An 18,999-nucleotide genomic window follows, 5' to 3' on the forward strand; every position below is an offset into this window, starting at 1 on the left:
GAGATTGGCAGAAATGACATATTAGTTTCTCCAGGTGAGTTGTATTGGAAATATGAATGCCTAGATCTTTTTCAATAATATAGTGTATTTCATAGTAATCTAAGTAACCATAGAGATAGTTATGGAAATATATAGGAAAAGAAATTCAAGGAATTAAACAGATAGAATTCTTATGAAATGTGTAAAGGGCAGAGTAAAAAGGACAAGGAAAATTAGAAAGCAAAGATTCCCTCCAATCCTGAGGCTCTAGCCACCTAGTCATAGAATCACATATGAAAACAATAACAAAACCTGTTTATTTACCCAAATACTCACCAACATTTGTAGCAAAATGATATTTTCAAACAGTGAATGGCAACAGCTAAGCATTAAAATTTTTTATCATGAAAGGGACAGAACGGATTCCCTGGCAAACTGGCTTGTAGCTCCCTGATTTAGTTCTATGCATTAGGGCAACTCCTTTGTTTGGCTTTTCATTTCCATCAGAGAAAGTGTGTAGGGTACCAGAGGGCAGGAAAGCTATCAGCAGAGTGTTATCTTTAAAGCTGAGTTCCTGATTCCGAAGTTGGATTTTAAGAATTCTAATACTAAAAGTGTTTGATCTGTTTCTAAGAGGCAAGTATATCTATGCTCTTCCATCCTTAGCTGCTTAGAGTATAACAACCCACAGGTTCTGATTTGTGGGGGAGGGTGGAGATGAGGTTATGGTCAACAAGCTTTTAAATTAAAGGTAAGGGAGAGGAAAGGGCAATAAGGTAAGTTAAATGAGAAGGCAACGGATGTAATTTATCTAGGAGAGAGCTTTACTTTTTTTCAGGGAAATAAGAAACAATGTTACTCAATGAGAGCGCATGGACTGAGGAAAGGGATGGAGACCTGAAGAGAAAGAAAAAATTTGGGAGCAATCCCAGTAAAGGTTTCAGTAAGGATGATTTGAAGGGCTGTGGAGTAACTGAGAACCTGAGGGGAAACTTGATACCATGAAATTTCAGGAATTAGAACTGGTGTCTTTGTTGAGATTTCTATCTGGCAGCTCTCAATCTGTGGCCGGAATGCTGTTGTAAGTGAGGGTCAGCAAAGCAGTCAAGGGCCAATCAGTGCATTATTGAAATGGAGCCTGGTCTGGATATGAAGGCAGAAAAGCCAGGATGGGAATAATGGATTTGGAGATAAGTGTTAGGAGACAAAAACAGGAAGATGGGGCGCCTGGGTGGCTCAGTCGGTTAAGCGTCTGCCTTCGGCTCAGGTCATGATCCCAGGGTCCTGGGATCGAGTCCCGCATCGGGCTCCCTGCTCTGTGGGGAGCCCGCTTCTCCCTCTCCTCCCCATTTGTGCTCTCTACCTCACTATCTCTGTCTCTCTCTCTCAAATAAATAAAATCTAAAAAAAGAATTAAAAAACAGGAAGATGAAGAGTACATTCAACAGTGATGGTAAACTGGTAGGAAACAGGAGGCTAGGCTAGAAAAGCTTTTCAGTGAGAATTTCCCACTGAGACCGAAAATCTGCAGGAGGTTGGAAATAACATTGTCAAGGACTTCAAGTAGAAGTAGAATAAAAAAGTGTATGTGGCTGGGTTGTTGAACGAAGGCTGCAGAATAATGATCAGGAAGGAGATACCCCCAGTCCTGCTTTAGGCGGCATGGGTTGAAGTGGAAAAAAACAGAAGCTTTCTGTAGAAGATAATGCAAAAGATAATAAATGTTAAGAGAAAATCCATTTTTTTCCATTTAGTTTGAGAAGGCAGGAATGTTAAAAGCAAGGATATGGGGATGTTTGCTCATGGTGGAACAGAGGTCTTAAGGAATCTCATGAAGACAACAAAAAGAATGGTAAGTAATGGAGTTGGCCCACAGTGGTGCTAAGGGAAGGTAGATGGGGTGGATTAGAAATAGTGCTGAGTTTTATGTTAAGGTCCTTGAGTGTTGGTCAAAGAAAGTAGGGCGCTTGGGAGGTGTACTAGTAAAAGAAAACTCAGGTTTCCTCTCTACTCACACCAACTTCTGCACTGAATGTGGGGAGGGGTGTTCCCAACTCTATATCAACTGGGTATCCTACAGTTCAATTTTGACACTAACTACCTGGAGTTAGCACAGACCCAACAGGCTAAAGCACTTCAGACGTCAAGCACAAGTCCCAAATTGTCACCTGTAGTTCTGACCACTGGCAAAATATCGAGGGTTTCTGTGACTCTCCCTCAGGTTTAGTAATTTGCTAGAATGGTTCTCAGAACTGAGGGAAACACATTTACTGGTTTATTATGACACAGCTCAGGAACCGCCAAAGGAAAGAGATGCACAGAGCAATGTCTGTGGAAGGGGAGCAGAACTTTCATGCCTTCCCTGAGTGCACCCCCTTCCCAGCCTGTCCATGTATTCACCAGCCTGGAAGCTCTCCAAATCACTTTGGTTAGAATTTTTAATGGAGGCTTCATTAAGTAGGCATGATTGACTAAATCATTGACCACTGACGATTAAGTCTATCTTTAGCCCTCTCCACACTCTGGAGGTTGAGCGGGATAGTGAGGCTGCAAGTTCCAACCCTGGAATCACGCGGTTGGTTTCTCCAGCAACTAGGCCCCCATCCTCCAAGAGTCACCTTGTTAGCATAAATGCAGATCTGGTTGAAAGGGGCTTATTAAATAACAAAGCACACTCTTCTCACTCCTCTCCTTCAGGAAATTACAAGACTTCTGGGAGCTCTGTGCCAGGAACCTGAGACACAAAGATTCAGTATATATTTCTCACTACATCATAATTAGTTTTCTACTGTTGCTGTAACAAATTGCCACAGACTCAATGGCTTACAACAACACAAATTTATTACCTTACAGTTCTGTAGGTTAGGAGTCTCACAGGGGTCTCATCTGGCTAAAATCAAGGCAAGGGCAGAGCTGCATTCCTTTCGGGAGTCTACCTCCAGGAGAGAATTCAGGTCATGGCCTTTTCCATCTTCCAAACCTTGACATATTCCTTGGGTTATTGTCCCTTTTCTCTATCTTTGAAGCCAGTAATGTTGCATCCCTCGGCCATTTGCCATAGTCACATCTCCCTCTGACTCTTCTGCCTTCTCCCATTTTGACTTTTAATAAGGATCCTTGTGACTGATTTCATTGGGCCCACCTGAATAATCCAGGATACTCTCCCTACTTTCAAAGTCAGCTAATTAGCAACCACAACCATTTGCAAACCTAATTTGCCTTAGCCATGCAACCTAACACATGCACAGGTTTTGGGGATTAGAATGTGGGCATCTTTGGGAGACCGTTTTTCTGCCTGCCGCAGAAGGTGCAGGGCAGAATGTAAATGGTACATGGTGAAGAAGAATGCTGAATTAGCACAATCTGGTTAACGGTAGGCAGAGTTCATCGGAACTGGTTTCAAGATTTCAATTACACTTGGGGAAAGTAAACCTGCTCAAAATTCCACTCCCAGGTTGCTGATGATTGATAATGTGATTCCTGAATCTGTATTTAAACATACTAACACTACTACCAATAACAACAACAAAAACTAACACCTCTTGGGCTTTGTATATCAGACCTGTTCTAAAATCATCGTATGAGCTTATTTTATCCTTAAACAATACTGTGAAGAAGGCATCAATGTTTCCTCTGGACAGAATTAGTAACTTGCCCAAGCAGAGGATTGGAACTGAAACTTGGGCAGTAAAGCTTCAGGGCTTTTAACCTTACATTACAAAGCCTCCTCAGGGTCAGGAGCCATGGAGTGGCTGATCAGTATCTGTTGTGGGTTAGATACCAAAGGGTACAAGTTAGAACTACAGCTTCAGGCAACTAATTAGGGCAGGATTTGTTGAAACACCCATGACGGGGAAAGTGGCTCTTCGTTGTACTGAACCTACATGGACACCAGATTTCTTTTGTACGGACAATCGAAATATGAAGCCATCCACAAAACTCTTCTTTCTTTTCTCTCCTTTCCATCCAACAGTTATTTATTAACGATAATATAAAGGAAAATGTACAGGCCATTACATGAATCTGAGTTATGCCCATAAGAATTAAAGGAATAATATAAAGTGGAAGTAAATTATAAAATTTGCCCAGTAAGTTATTAACCATCAATTATATATATTATTTCAACCTCTGTCATTTGATCCCCTGACCTCATTTTCTTCTCCACATTCTTTCTTCTTTCAATGTCCCTCTGCCTCTACCTCCATGTTCATTACCTTCTTTTGAGTGCCTCTCCTTTCATCCTTTTTTGTCCTTTTGCTCATGTGCCTTTTGCCTCCAAAGTTGCCTCCATTACTACCTGTTAGCTAGCCACGTATACTCAGGCCACTGCAGGAATAGACAATTTTGTCTTAAAATAGTAAAATTCTCCTGAATTCATTTTCTCCTTTCCATCCACTTACTGCTGCTTGAGTTCAGACTTTAATTTGCTCTGCTCCTCACAACAACTTCCTTCTGGAATTTCTACTTATTTTTCCCAAGCCCCCTGAGAATCCATCCATCCGGCCTCACTTTCATACACCTGATTTTTCTAGAAAACCTAATGCTGTCATTGCCCTACTCAAAGTTCTTCGATTGTTCCTGTGATCTACCAGATACAATCTAAACTTCTTTATAAGACCTCAAAACTCCCTGCCTATCTAACTTCATTTTTTACTCTTCCAATTCCCCTTTTCAGGTTACCCTCTAGCAGCACAGTAATACTTGTGGTTTCTAAAACACATCATACCCTGTTATGCCTCCATATCCTTCCATCTCCTATTCCCTCTGCTGCTTTTATGCCATCTGTATGGAGAATTCCTAGTCATTCTTTAGGACTATTCAGATGAGATTGAGCACGTTCAGGGTGGTGTGGCCATAAACCTATAGGACTATTCAAATGTGATCTTTGCTTTTAGGGCTTTCCAGTCTCTTGCAGGCAGACCTGGGACTTCCCTGCTCTCTCTTATGGTGTATATCCCTCCATTGCTTGTAAGAACACTGTTACTGGTATTTGGGGTCAGGACTTGGTTTTCATCCCCAATACCTAACACATTGTAGTTCAATCATCTTTGCTAAATTAGCCTACCCTTTCACCTGACCTTCCATAATGCAATGGCATAGCTCTTCTTTTCTGCCTCAATACCAGTTCCTTGAACTGTATTCTTTGGAACTCTGGTGATTCTACAGAAGAGTTGTATATTATAGAAGTAGGCTTTAGATAGCTATGTGAAATGTATGTTTGCTTTTACTGTAGGTTTAGGAGAGAAGTCCATTTCTTCTTTTCCCAAATAATCCTCTTATCTTTTAGTTCCATAATGATTCTCAAGTGCAAGCAAGTTCTGTGAAAGAAATAAATCACCTAAACCACCTAAAATTGGAAATTTCTATTTGTTTTCACCATAATCTAAAGAACACCACCAACGACAAAAGCAAGTCATATGTATATATGACTAAAACTCCAACGTAATTACCACCAAATTTACTTTTACTCAAACCCACCCCACTTAACCTGGATTATTGCCAATGAAATAGAACAAATTTTGTCCATTACCTTATTGTTTTTATTTACATTAATTAACAGATTGACATTGGCTCTGTTATTTTAAACAGTTTGACTTAGAGAAAAGTAACTGTTACAAGGGAAGGTTTTGGGAAATAGTCACTGAAGAAACAGACCACCGATTAAGGCCCAATCAGGAACACAGGAAGCATACTATAGTACTGAGGGAATTTAATAATAGGGTATTGTTACACAGGGGTTTGGAGGGAGTCTCCACACCAAAAAGAGGAACACTGAGGTAATCCAGCAATGTAAACTAGAAGGAGCCATTATCATCTTTAGAGTGGGGTAAACAAAGAGAAAAGTTTGGGTTATTAGAGCTCAGAAGCTCAGAGGTTAGGGTCCCTGCTGAGCGAGGGCTCAAACCTCTGAGAAGTGGGCACAGCCTGGCCAGTGCTGGTACCTCTGCGGAGATAGGAGGAGTCTGGTTCTTAGAATGTAAAAGTGGGAGGCTGGAGCCAACTGCTGTTGACAATGGAAAGGGCTGTTACTGCTGATGGGATGCTGGTAGGAAGCAGGAAGCAAACAGAAAGGATCAAGTCTCTTTGCCGCTACTCCTGCCTTCCACCATCCCTCCAGGGACTTCTATTGATAGAACCCACCAGGAAGCCAGCTGGTAAAGGAAAGAGAGTTTGCAGAGCCCCAAACCCAGTATTACAAACATGGAGTGTGGAAATGTCAATACGGATTAGAGAGAGGAGAGCTTAATAAACAGCACTAGGAGTAATTAGAGTGTTTTTTTTTTAATTATTTGAGAGAGAGAGAGAGAGAAAAAGAGAGAACAAGCAGGGGGTGGAGGAGGGGAAGAGGGAGAAGTAGACTCCTTGCTGAGCAGGGAGCCCAACACAGGGCTCAATCCCAGGACCCTGGGATCATGACCTGAGCCGAAGGCAGACGTTTAACCAACTGAGCCACCCAGGTCCCCCTAAATAGAAAGTCTTAAGCAATGGTCAGCTAATCATCTTCCAGCTTAAATAACTCAATATGATCATATGCTCAAGGCCTTAAAAAATTAATAAATTAATATTCTTCTGTTGACTTCATGATTAGACACACACTTGAGTATGCTATGTCACTATAGTTATCATTTAGTCATCCGGTCTGGGACTTACATGGCAGATACTGTTCTGGGCGGTTGGGTTTCAACAGTGAAAAAATAGATAGGTCCCCGCCCACCCTCATGGAACTTTCATTCTAGTGAAGGGAAAACAGACAATAAGTAAAAACATAACGTGTCAGATGGTGAGTACAATTAATAAAGCCAAGTCAAGGGGGATAGGAATTGGGGGTAGGGGAGCTCTTTATATGGGGTGGTGATATAAGACCTCAATAATAGAGTGAAACTTGAGCAAAGATCCAAAGGAAAAATGAGGGAGAAATCAGTATGAATATATAGGGGGAATCTTTTTAGTAGAAAATGGTTGCATTTGATAAATGTGAGACTGGTGAAGATTTTGCAAGTGGGTGGACTTTTTTGTGGGTTTGCAGTTTGATTTTAACTATTTGCGTACTTCTGCTTTAGAAGACTGTGATTCTAGTAGAGTGACATCAACTTATTATCAAATATAGTACCAAGTTCAAACATTCCACAAAGCATTGCTCATCTCTTCCACTGAGGGAAAAGCTATACTTCTTCACGCAGCAGGTTATAAAAAATTCGCTGATGGTAAGGGGAATGAGCTGAGTACATAATGGCCCACCTTCACTATAAAGTACTTTCTTTGTTTCAGAGTCAGCTATGAAATTATTATAATAGTCTCAAACCTTTAATTTGGATTATTTGAGTAAATGTAAAATGCCCAGTAATGTACATAATTACTTCTTTGTTAAGATGTCAACCTTTGTTTTTTAGTTAAGAGTTAATGAACCTCGATAATTAGCCAACAGTCTTTGAGGCAGAAAGTGGGATGGACACCATCAGTACTCTTAACCCAAAACAATGAAATCATTGTTGGCAGTAGGATCTGTTGCCTTTTGTTCAGATAATTTTCTTCTTGGAAAATACACGCATATTTTGGATTTAATGGTGCCAGAAATATTAATAAGTTAGCTATAATTATTCCTGAACCCGTTTGTCACTCAAACAATAAAAGTGAACTTATCTATAAAGTTAGACAACTAAAATGGTATAAAACACAGTAATACTTTCATGATAAAGGTTTTTTTCTTAAGTCAACAGTAATTCTGGCCCTTGAAAGAAAATGAACTGTATCATATAAAATCTCATTCTGTAGCTAGTAATACTTTCCAACAGGAAGGCTTGGGGTGAGTATGTCTTCATTTGAGAACAATGTAATGTAAGACTGGACACTTAGAAAGTAGAAATTTGAGTTACCTCAGTAAATTTGTTTTTAACGTTAAAAGGAATCTTGGGAGGTCAGTGGTGCCCAGTGGAAGGCAAGAACTTGGATCAGGCAGGAAAACCACCCACATGTGGCTTGTAGTATTTTCAATTAACCTCTCTGCCTAGGTTCCTCTCCTTGTCAGGTGGGAATAATAGTAATTGCTACCTTCCATGGGAAGTAAGCCTGTGCTTTGACATCTCTGGCCAAAGATGCTATATCAACACAAATGATTAATATTAGGACATAATGCATGTATGCACATAAAACACCAGCATAGTGCTCTTTTAATGTTTATATAGTATCTATAAATACTGCTCTTCCATGCTCTCTCTTCACTTTAGGTCAGAGAAGAATAATCATAGCATGTCACTAATCCAATTTCTCAAAATATGGAGGAAATACATTTTTTAAAGCTCCATATCATCCTTTTGAGAAGCACTAAACCTGCTAATCCCTCCTGGTCTCTGTAGCAATTGCACAATGGCCCCCCATATTAAGCCTTTGGCACCTTTTCAAATGTTAGCTAAATTACTTTTTCTGGAAACTGGAACCATCAGGGGAAGGCCAGGGGAATGAAACTGGCTAGCGATATTAAAATTTTGGTTGTTTAATATTTAACTGGCTCTCAACAACGTGTTGAAGTGCTATCTAAACAGATAATTAGCTAGTCGCTGCACAGTGGGCTTTATCTAAATTTAGCAGTGAAATTAGGTTTAGAGAATGAGAAAATAGGAAAAGAAATTTTCTCAAGGGAAACGGTGGTGTCAGCACAGCTGAGGAATGTCACAATAGCTACATTTCGTCCATTATGATCATCATCAGGGGATCTCCGGGAGAGACGCAGGACAAGGTTTATTCATAAGTGCATCCTGAGGATAGGCGATGGAAAAGAGTGGCCGCAGGAGACAGGCTGGATGAGAGACAGAGATAGAAAGAGAGAAAAAGAAAAACAGAGGATGGAGGAAGAGAGGTACTAAGCCGATCGCTGGGAGACAGGATGGGAGGCGGAAGTTGAGAAAGAAAAAAGAGCGGTAGGCAGGGGTAGAATGGTGTGTAGCTTTGGAGGTGAGTAAAACACTGTAAACCAGGGCTGGCGGGGGGAGCCTAGTGATGGAAGGGGTGTGATCTTGGCGGCAGGCAAGCATTAGTTTAGCTGCGACAGGCGGCTAAATCCTTGTTCGACTTTCCTTCTTATTGGGAGCACATTTCTGGCTATCTGGTGGAGATGCCAGGACCTACATAAAATTGTGTCCGGACTGAGGACGTGTGTCCTCTGCCTCCAGTCCCTCTCGGGACAGTCCAAACTGTCCTCCGCCCCTGCAGAACCGCCAGTGGCTGTGGCTTCAAGGTCAGGCCACCAGGGCTGTGGGTGGCGGGCGGATGAAGAGGGCAGGGCGCGTAGCCACCTGGGGTGAGGGAGGGTCGTGGTGGATCCCAGACCTGTTACGGGCAAATGCTTAACACTTCCCGAGGTTGCTTTACCGCGATCAGTTCAGAGGAAAACAGGCAATGAAAATAAAATTACACGTGCGAACATGCAAATGAAACAAAACCAAAGAAAAACACCACCGCACTCGAGGCGCTCCGATGGGGGAAATCCATGGCCTCCTGTTACCAGTTGCCCGGCGAGGACAGCGGACAGCTCGGCGGCCGGAGAAGCAAGGGCGAACAAGCAAACCTTCTGGGGCCCCTCTTCTCGCCTGCCTCCGCTGACCCTTCCACCAAGCCGCCCTCCCAAGAGAAAGGAGCAAGAAAAATGCCTGTGCAAACAAGCCTCGGAGGGCTGGGGGAAGTGGAGCTGGAAAGAAGGGAGGGATTCGGAGAGCGCCGCTGTCCCGGGAAGCAGGAAGGAGAAAGTCTCTCCTTCAGCCCCCGGCGTCCCCGGCGAAGAGCGAGATGACTAGTTCTGCAGGCTATGTACAGCCTCCTAGACAGGGACCTTTAGCGTGGGCAACGGAAGGGCAGCCCCATCCTGCGTTCCCCTCCTAACTCCCCCCCTCCTGTCCCGGCTCCCCGCCAGAGGGAGAGCGCGGCCCGGGCGAGGCGAGCAGCCAGCACGATTGTCCCGCCGCCCTCCGCCTCCGTCTGCGCCCGGGCCGCGGTGGACCCGCGAGGGGCGGAGTGGGCGAGACCATTGGAAACGTTGGGAAGGGGGGAACGAGGCGGGGACGAGGCAGGAACGAGGGGCGGGGCCTACTAACCTATTCCAGATTTTCCTGTCTTTTTGAAAGCCCTGCTTTGGGAGAAACCCCTTATCAAAGTGGAGAGAAGAGATTTTTTTTTTTTTGAAGTGGGAGGAGCGTGTGTAGGAGGGCGGGGTGGGAGGAGACGCTGCGTGCAGTCCGCGATCAGACGGCAGCTGGAGTTGTGCGGGGAGGGCGGGCGAGTCCCAGCGCCGGCTCTGAGGGTCGGCTTCCTCTCCCCCTCCCGTGCGGGGCGGGGTGGTGCGTTCCGAGTTCCCAGGAGTTCGAGGCGGGCGGGTGCCTGGGGGAGGGGAGTGGCGGCGGCGGCGGGCGGCTCCCGCCTCAGCCTCGGCAGTGGCGTCGGCGACGGCGGAGTCGAGGCAGCCGTGAGCGCTCCGCTCAGTGTCAGCCGGCGGCGACGGCTCAAGAACTGGGAGTTGGGGACCCGTGCGCCGGACCTTCCGCCGTCGCCGCCGCGTCGCGGCCGCTGCTGCCGCCGCCCAGAGCCTAAGGCGCCGGGGCCGGGGGAGCCGGGGGGGGGCGGCGGGCGAGCCAGCGGGCCGGGGGGAGGGTGGGGGATGGCGCGGACCCCGGGGCCGGCCCCGCTGTGTCCCGGAGGCGGCAAAGCACAACTTTCCTCCGCTTCTCCCCCCGGGGCCGGACTCCTGCTGCCGCCCCCGACGCCACCACCGCTACTGCTGCTGCTCTTCCCGCTGCTGCTCTTCTCCCGGCTCTGTGGTAGGTGAACCTCGGCGTCCGGCGCGGGCTGAGGGAGGCGCGACCTAGGGTCCCGGCGCCGTGGCCGGCCGGCGCGGGCCGCTCTCCGAGGCGGCGAGGCAGTTGTGCTCGGCGGTTGGCTGCGCGAGCGGGTGCCGCCGACTTTGGCTGGAAACTTTTCGCCGCGCCCGGGGCGAGGCCGGGGAAGGGCCGGGGCCAGCGGGTGCAGCGCCGGCCGCCCGCTCCGCTCCCCTCCCCCGCTCACCGCGCCGTTGCCCGACGCCGAGTGCTGGGTGCGCTGGGAGCTCCTCCGTGTTTGCTCCGGGGACCGTTACCTCCTCTCTCTTTCGCGGAGGAAGCCGAGAGCGCGGACTTCTGGGCTGGGGCGAAGGTGCCCGGCTGCACGGTTGCTGCCTCCTTTCCCTCCCTCCCCCCCGCCGTGAAACTTGAGCTCTGAGCCCGGATACCTTTTGGGACCAGAGCCCGACGGATGAAACCTTTGGCTCCCAACCCCTCGTCGCCTTCCACCCTGGAGAAGGCACCATGTTAGCCCACCCTACAGCATCCCCTGCAGTCAGTTTTCTACGATCGTCCGGCCCGGTCCTGCCCTCGCAGCCTCTGGGTCGCGTTGCATTGAGCCCGTCGCTGCCTTCCAGTTTGTGGGACGTCTCTCACACTGTCTATGTTTATTTTAGAGAACCCTGTTTGTCTTCGGGACTTCGATTTATGTGTTAAATACCTGATTGCATCTACTGTGCCCTGGCTGTTGTGATCAAAACAAACCCCACGCCTCTTCCCGTCTCTTTCTTCCCTCGTTTTGTGTTACAGCTTTCCTGTCACATTTGGGAGTTAGTCTCTTTGTAGATTCTGTTCCTAGGTATCGGAGACTAGAAGTACACTTGTTAAGGATAGTGTAAAAAAAAAAAAAATCTGAAATCTCTTAAGGATCGTGTAAAAAAATCTGATCTCTCACGCAAGAGAGATGGACGTAAGTGATCATTAGTGGAAGGCGGTGATTTGGGAAAGTAAGGTCACCAGTCTTTGGGGATTAGCTCTGTGTGTCTTTTGATAATACTGAAATACTGCAGGAAGTTATTCATTTCTAAGACACTTACTTGGTGAGGAAGGTGGAGAAGCAAAAACTTAACGCTTGCTAAAGATTGGTTTACCCAAGACATTTTTATTGGTACATTAAGGCTGCTGTTGGATCTGTGTTTAATGAAATCGTAAATGAAACCAGAAGTTTTATCAGTATTTATTGAAAGGAGAGATGTGTGCAGATTTCTGGGATGGTGTGATTTAGAAGAAAGAGCGTCCTGTTCCGGGAGGTGTGTCAGGGTAGTTGGTTATGAGGGAGGCAGAGTTTTCAAGAGATTGAGTGCCCCTTATAGGCTGAGAATTTCCTCTACCAGTTCACCACCACGTTTCAAGCATTGTAATGAAAGTTTCTGATTTACAGAGTATAGTCTGATAAACTGCTTGTTATCTAATCTACATTGTTTCTGTAGCTCCACTCCCCAGCTGTTTGGTTCCACAACACAGTTCTTAATGCTGTTACCTCTTTGAATTGATTTAAGATTCTAGGTTGAATTTGTGTACTGTTCTTTTCCATTAGGGAGGATTGTGGATTACAGTTGGGTGGGAGAAAAGTTGGAGGGAGTGTTAACAGTTTACTAGCCTGATTTAGATTGTGTTAAGGACCCAGTGAATAGTACTTGTATCTCCAATAAAGGCTTATCTAGCTAGGCAAAGCCTTATAGAAGACTGAAACTAGGTGGTATGTGCGGATAATCAAGGATATAGAATTTGAGTAATAATTTCATAGTGCTTGTACAAGTGAGGTGTTGATTACTTTTGAAGGAATGCATTGGTTTTCATGTGGAAGAAGAAAGGAGCTTTTTTTTTTAACCTCTTCAGTAATGTCCTATCGGAGGGGCTTGATATTTTTACTTTAGGTCCTAAAAATTCACGTAAAATAGGCAAATGGATTGTGATTTAGAGCAGGTGTAAATTGAAGTTTTTAGAGTCAATTCTGCTTGTAGTTGTAGGGACAGGCACTAGCTTTGTGTTATTCTGTGCCCTGTTCTTTTAAAAAGCTTCCTTTTCTGGCTTATAGTGTTAATAACACCCTAATTTGTGAACCCTTATGACAAGTTTTTTTTTCCATCAACCTCTCTCTATTTTAGACAGTCTTTGAGTAGGGCACAGTTGTCCTGACTTAGGGATGTTTAATAAGTATGGAAGTAGAATTTTCTTCATGTAACCTGTTTGTTGATCTGACATTCATAGTACTACTGACAAGGTTTTATGTGTACTATTGTTTGAGTAGTCAGTTTTAGAGTTGAAAAGATTTTTAGGCTTTAAAGAGATGATTATCTGATTTGTTAATCAGAATCAGAATCCTTGTTCAACATTTACGGATATTTTTTCCTTTTTGCTCTTATTTTTGATACGCTGCTTATGTAAATTTAGCACGACCTTAGCTATGCTTAACATCTGCAATATCATCTATTAGTGCAAGGTAATTTTTATACCATGTTCATTTGCTTAAAAAAAAAAAAAGAAAACCCTTGCAAATGGTAGACTTGATACTCTGAAAGCTGTAAAAAATGACATCATTTATGTTGTTTTGCGGGTGTACACTGTCTTATATGAAGAACTGAACTTTTAAAATGTTTACAAACTGTCAAGTTTTTTGCTTTTTGTTTTTTAAGCCTAAGAAATTCCTAGGTATAAAGGTCAAGGGGGCTAGATTTGCAATACCATGTGACTTCGTAAATCTCATTTATTTAAAGCTCATTATTCGGGAATTCCGTATATATCTTTTTAACTGAAGTAGAGTTAACACACGATGTTATATTAGTTTCAGCCATATTTTTCTATGATGGCAATAATTAATTCATAGGTGGTTAGATTTATCTCACTTTCCTTCCACCATTTTTCTTGAAAGGTAGAGAATACTACCTGGGATATGGTATCAATGAAGGAAGGGGAAGGTAAAGGCTTCTTGACCTTTGTCAATTCCTATTTGAAACTAGGATTCTATTACTTTGCATTTTCATCAAGGTTTTATCTGAAGAAGAATGTTAGAAGGTGATAAAAAAGAAGATCTAATATTATATTGAACCTTGAATAGCACTTAATAGTACTTTCTGTATTCTGGCACTTGTTAGGCACGTGGGGACATAAAACTTGAGTATGGCAGAGTCCTGGCTTCAAGGAACTTACAGCATTGTGATGATAGACATGAAAGAAATAGTTGTTCATAGGACAGTGCAGTGTTTATGATAGAGATCTTTATGAGGTACTGTGGGGTTGCCCAGAAGAGGGATACCTAACTCATTAGGTAAAGATACATGAATGTGAACTGAGAAAAAAAGAATTACTTTTTAAAATATCAGTTGAGGGGCACCTGGGTGGTTCAGTTGGTTGAGCATCCGACTCTTGATTTCAGCTCAGGTCATGATCTCAGGGTCCTGGGTTCTAGCGGATTCTGCTTCTCTCCCTCTCCTTCTGCCCCTGCCTCTCAAATAAATAAATAAATAAATCTTTAAAAAAAGTAAAAAATCAATTGAGTCAGATCTTATTGAGATTAGGCATTGTGGTAGGTGGTACAAGTTTGCTTTCTCTGTCTCTGCTCTTTATGGTTTAGATACTAAATAGGCAGTTTGATTCTGAAAAAAGGCTGTCACTAGCCTTTTGAATCCTTGGCAAGCTGTTTAACCTCAGTAAACTTAAGGTTTTTCATCTTTAAAAAAAAAGATGTTATCACCTTGCCTATAGAGTTGTTGAGAGGATTAAATCAAAGAATAAAACAGGGTGCCTGGAATATAATGAACATTCCAATGTTAGCATTTATTAGATTGCACCTTATAAACTAACCTGCCTAGTGTTTGTCATTCTTAAATTCTACTCTGGTTGTCTTGAATAATTGGGTTTTCAAGGTAATTGACCTACTCTATTTGCACTTTACATCTTTATTTTGAGTGTATAATGCAGTCAGTGTTCTTCAAATATTTGTTAAATTTACTTCAGATAAATATTCAGAAGACCAATTTTGAGAATATTAGGATACAGTGAAATTAACTAACTTGTGTAATTGTATGGAACCAAGTTGAATCTTCCCTTGGTGATATAGAATGCCTTTTAAGATTTGGCAGTTCCATAAGGTTGCTTGGAATGTTAGTGTTCATACTGAAAATGTAGAGTTGGAGAAAAGTGTCACAATTAAGTTTATCAAGTTATCAGATTGGGGCCTATAATACACACTGCCTATATAAATCTTTCTGCATCCTAAACAGATATAATTGGAAAGTGAACCAAATTTAGAAGCAAGCTAAAAGACCCAAATCTTTCATTCTTGCATTTAGCTGTAGCATCAGAAATAGGAATTGGAAAAAGCTGGGCAATTATATATTTGTGTGTGCATGTATGTATTTACAGTCTTGCCCTGTTTATTTCACCTATGCTTCCATATATTTATATATGTTTAATTTAGTGATTCAGCAACTCTGATGTACATTTTGTATCAGTGTAGTAAGAAGTAAAACTTACGGCTTATTGCCTATTGTTTCAAAATTACTGAAAAGAAGCTGGATGGGATACCCGTTTTAAAAAATAGAGTATTTTGACATTTTGTAATTTGGCCCTTTAAAATTAGAGAGTAAATAACATTTTTATAGCATATTCTATACTCTGTTAAGGTGCTCATAACAATTCATAGTAAAGACAAACTAGTTTGTGAAAGATGTGACATTTAATTAATAATGGCTATTAATATATAAATTTAGGATAAAATCACATAATCCTTAAGCTAGTAATGGGATGACTACTAGATGATTTTATGTACCAGGCATTCAGATCCAAAAATCTAAGTACGATAAATGTCATACTTTTGATTACCTTTTGTATTTTTATCTAAAATTATTTAAAGTCTTGAATATCATTTCCTGAATATTATAAAACTTAAGATTTCTATTTTTATATAAGTTCTGACATATTTAATCATTTATTTAAATAAAATTTGTTGTGAATCTTTATCAAGGGTGAGCTTTAAGTTTTATCCTAAATGACTCACTTATTATACCATAGGTCATTAATTTAAAATTTTAGTGAGAGCTGCCCCTTATGAGTTTAGGTACAGCCATTTTGCAAGTACTGTAGTTATTTTAGAAAGGATATTGTATTGCAGATTTATTCTGAATTTTACATATTCTCTTTAATATAGCATCTAGGGAGATTGTTTTTCTTGCAATTCCCCAACAGTTGTCTGCTAATTAAGATGAGTAGGAAAAAACTACCTGTTGTATCGTGAAGAGATATTCATAAACTGGAGTTTTAGGCATGTGTGAAAATATGCCAGCTTATAACTGGATTAAGTGGCTAAGATTGGCAGTATGCTTTTCAGTACTTTTTTAGGTGTAAGATAGTAAATTATACATGTGGCTCTATAGATAGGAAAGTTTTAAAAACTTTGATTTTCTTTAACTTTAATGGTTAAAAAGAATCAAAGTTATTTTAAATAGGTTGGCTTTGCACTGAGTGGAGGCTTTTTAGGCTCTCGGGTTATTCAGGGTTATTCAGAAGAAATAAAGGTGGGGGGACTATAAATCACTGTTCTCAGCTGGCCAGGGTCAGCAGAAGTAGGGCGTGCAGGTGCATTCATATCTTAGTTACTAGGAAGTCTTCTTGAAATAACACAGCCCCACTGTGGACTTCCTGGATTGACAATTTTTGCAAGAGGGGTGGATATGGAGCCTGGGGATTGGGGCATTTGTATTTTGAGAGACATCTTCAGATGATTCTTTCTTTCCTTGATGAATGCTATTTATTATATTTTAATTTATGATTTGACCAGATGTCAGTATATTCCACTTGTTTTGTGCACTCATGTATCAGAAGTGCTTGGCATGTAGTAGGCACTCAGATTTCTTTATTTCAAGATTTTAACAGCAAAATCAAATTTAATCTAATCCAGCACTGTCCAACAGAAATATAATGAGCCATATACATAATTTTAAGTTATTCTGATACCACATTAAAAATAATAAAAGGAACAGGTGAAATTAACCTTAATAATATATTTTATTTAACACAACATAACCAAAATATCATTTCATCATGCAATTTGATATTAAAAAGTTGAGATGTTTTACATTTTCTTTCCTAGTAAGTCTTTGAAATTTGGTGTGTATTTTATACTTACCAATCGTTATTTAAACTAGCTATATTTCATGTGCTCAGTAGTCAGTTGTGGCTGGAGGCTACCATATTGGTCAGTGCAGGTCTAAACCATACATGTCTCTGAAGTAGGTTGTGCCCTTCTTTGGTCCTTACTTACAAGGCCTAAAATGACATTGCTCTTCCTGCCTGCCAACTCAAATTCTGAAGTACCTGGTTTAAGGTTAATTTTCTCTGTGAAGCCTTCTCTTACCACTTCTTGCCTAAAGTGAGCAAATTCTTTGTAAAGTAATTAGTCTTTGTAATTGTTATGTAGTATTTAATTATAAGTTGTTTTGTGATATGTGCTCTTTGCCTAAAGATCTTGCCTCAGGCTTCATTGTATGTATCATAACACATATCACAGAATAAACAAATTATTTTTCAAACTATATAGATTTTAACATTTGCTTTTTTTTTCCTGTTTAAGAAATTGACCAAATTTGCTATACTGTAAATGGCATCAAGAGAACACTTGGTGTATGATTTCATCTTTCATGTTGAAATGAAATAATAGAATAATAGCTATACTAAGTAACTATGAAACTTTTCTGAACTTGATTTTATTTCTTATCTGATCCTAGGTATCTTTTATTCCTTAGTCCTTGGATGCCTGCCCTCTTCGGTGTTTAATAATGTGACATGCAGTCATTAGAGGGAAAAACATGCACACTCTATTCACTTTTTTTTTTTTCCATGTTTTTAGGTTTAGAGCAATGTTTGCCAAAGTGTTTTTGTGGAACTTAAGTCTCAGAAGATATGTTTCTGGGAGAAAGTACCATGGTGAAGTAGACTTGGGAATGGGAAAAACTAACCATGTAACCCCCTCATGTAAAGTTAGTTTGTTAATAGTCTAAGAAATTCTTCCATAAGCTATCCTGTTTTACAAATTAAATTTTTTTGTGTAATATCTGTTATGTTGAAGAAACTATATTTTACAAAACACACTAGAAAATCTATCCTTAGAGAGATTTGTGTATTTGATATTATTCCTATTTTGACATTCCTATTCCTACCTTCCAAGATAGGGGGAATGTATGTATGTGTGTGTGTGTGTGTGTGTATATATGTGTATATGTATAATGTATATGTGTGTATATTTATTTATATTTATATAAATTTATTATATATTATTATATATAAAACTGGAAGAGGGTGTTAGGTTTTAAAGATGTTGCTTGATGAGGTAGTTCTTTATTGGTTTTTCTTTTTTCTAAAAATTCCTTTTGCTTTCTTCAGTTCTGTCTCTCTATTCACCATTGTCTTATCCATTTTAAATCTGAGATGTTTGCAAAATTGACCTAGGAGGAATGCAATTTTTTTTTCCTTTGGTATTGCAAAATCAGTTGTGTATTATTTATCCCAGGACATATGTAGTTTAAGCAGCTTCTGTGTGACATACCTCACTTTATATATAACATATCTCACTCTGGGTTTGAATTTTTGAAATAAGTTGGGTAAATTTAAGATAACCAATTGTTTTGTAATGGAAATATGTCAGTGCTGTTATTGGGAAGGACATGAAAAAACCAGGAGGCAATTACAAAAATAGGTGCATACAGTGAGGACTCTAACTCAGTTTTGAGAACATTGTATAAAATGAAGAGTGTATTCGACTTTTCTAATGGCTTCAATTTAGAGGAAAAACAAAAATATTAATGAAATGTTAGTATTGCTAAACTCTGGCAAGACCATTTTCATATAGTAATTATTTCTGTGTGTTATCCCCGATAAACATTATTGTCATTATTAAAATATTTTAGGCCATTGTTTTTGAAATTTATTAATATGATTTCTAGTTTAGTCATAGCTATTGCGGGCTAGATTAAGATTCATTTCACAAGTGTCCTGTCATTATGAACTCCAAATTCCCTTCTAATTTGATTTAGATTAGAGATAATCATTCATGGCTATAAGTTCAATTTAATATTGACTGAGTCACACCATTAAACTGTCTAGTTTTTAAATCTGCTTAGAGATACCCTGGCTCATTTATTTTAAATGCAAAATTTTAAAA

The 18,999-nt window shown here is 41.1% G+C and overlaps 1 protein-coding gene across 2 annotated transcripts in view; it reads left to right on the forward strand.

Moving 5' to 3' along the window:
- The first annotated feature begins 10,287 nt into the window (after positions 1-10,287).
- The window catches only part of NECTIN3 (nectin cell adhesion molecule 3), a 138,714-nt gene continuing 130,002 nt past the window's right edge, over positions 10,288-18,999 (forward strand). For both annotated transcript variants that reach the window (XM_054504164.2, XM_054504163.2), the window contains exon 1: positions 10,288-10,784. In XM_054504164.2, coding sequence (XP_054360139.1) covers positions 10,625-10,784 — 160 coding nt within the window. In that variant the 5' untranslated portion in view covers positions 10,288-10,624. The remainder of the gene's footprint in view (positions 10,785-18,999) is intronic.

The sequence above is a fragment of the Mirounga angustirostris genome, unplaced genomic scaffold, assembly GCF_029215605.1.
Source record: "Mirounga angustirostris isolate CCGP_5_RB_7025 unplaced genomic scaffold, mMirAng1.0.hap1 SCAF_1, whole genome shotgun sequence".
In the NCBI taxonomy this organism is placed as follows: Eukaryota; Metazoa; Chordata; class Mammalia; order Carnivora; family Phocidae; genus Mirounga; species Mirounga angustirostris.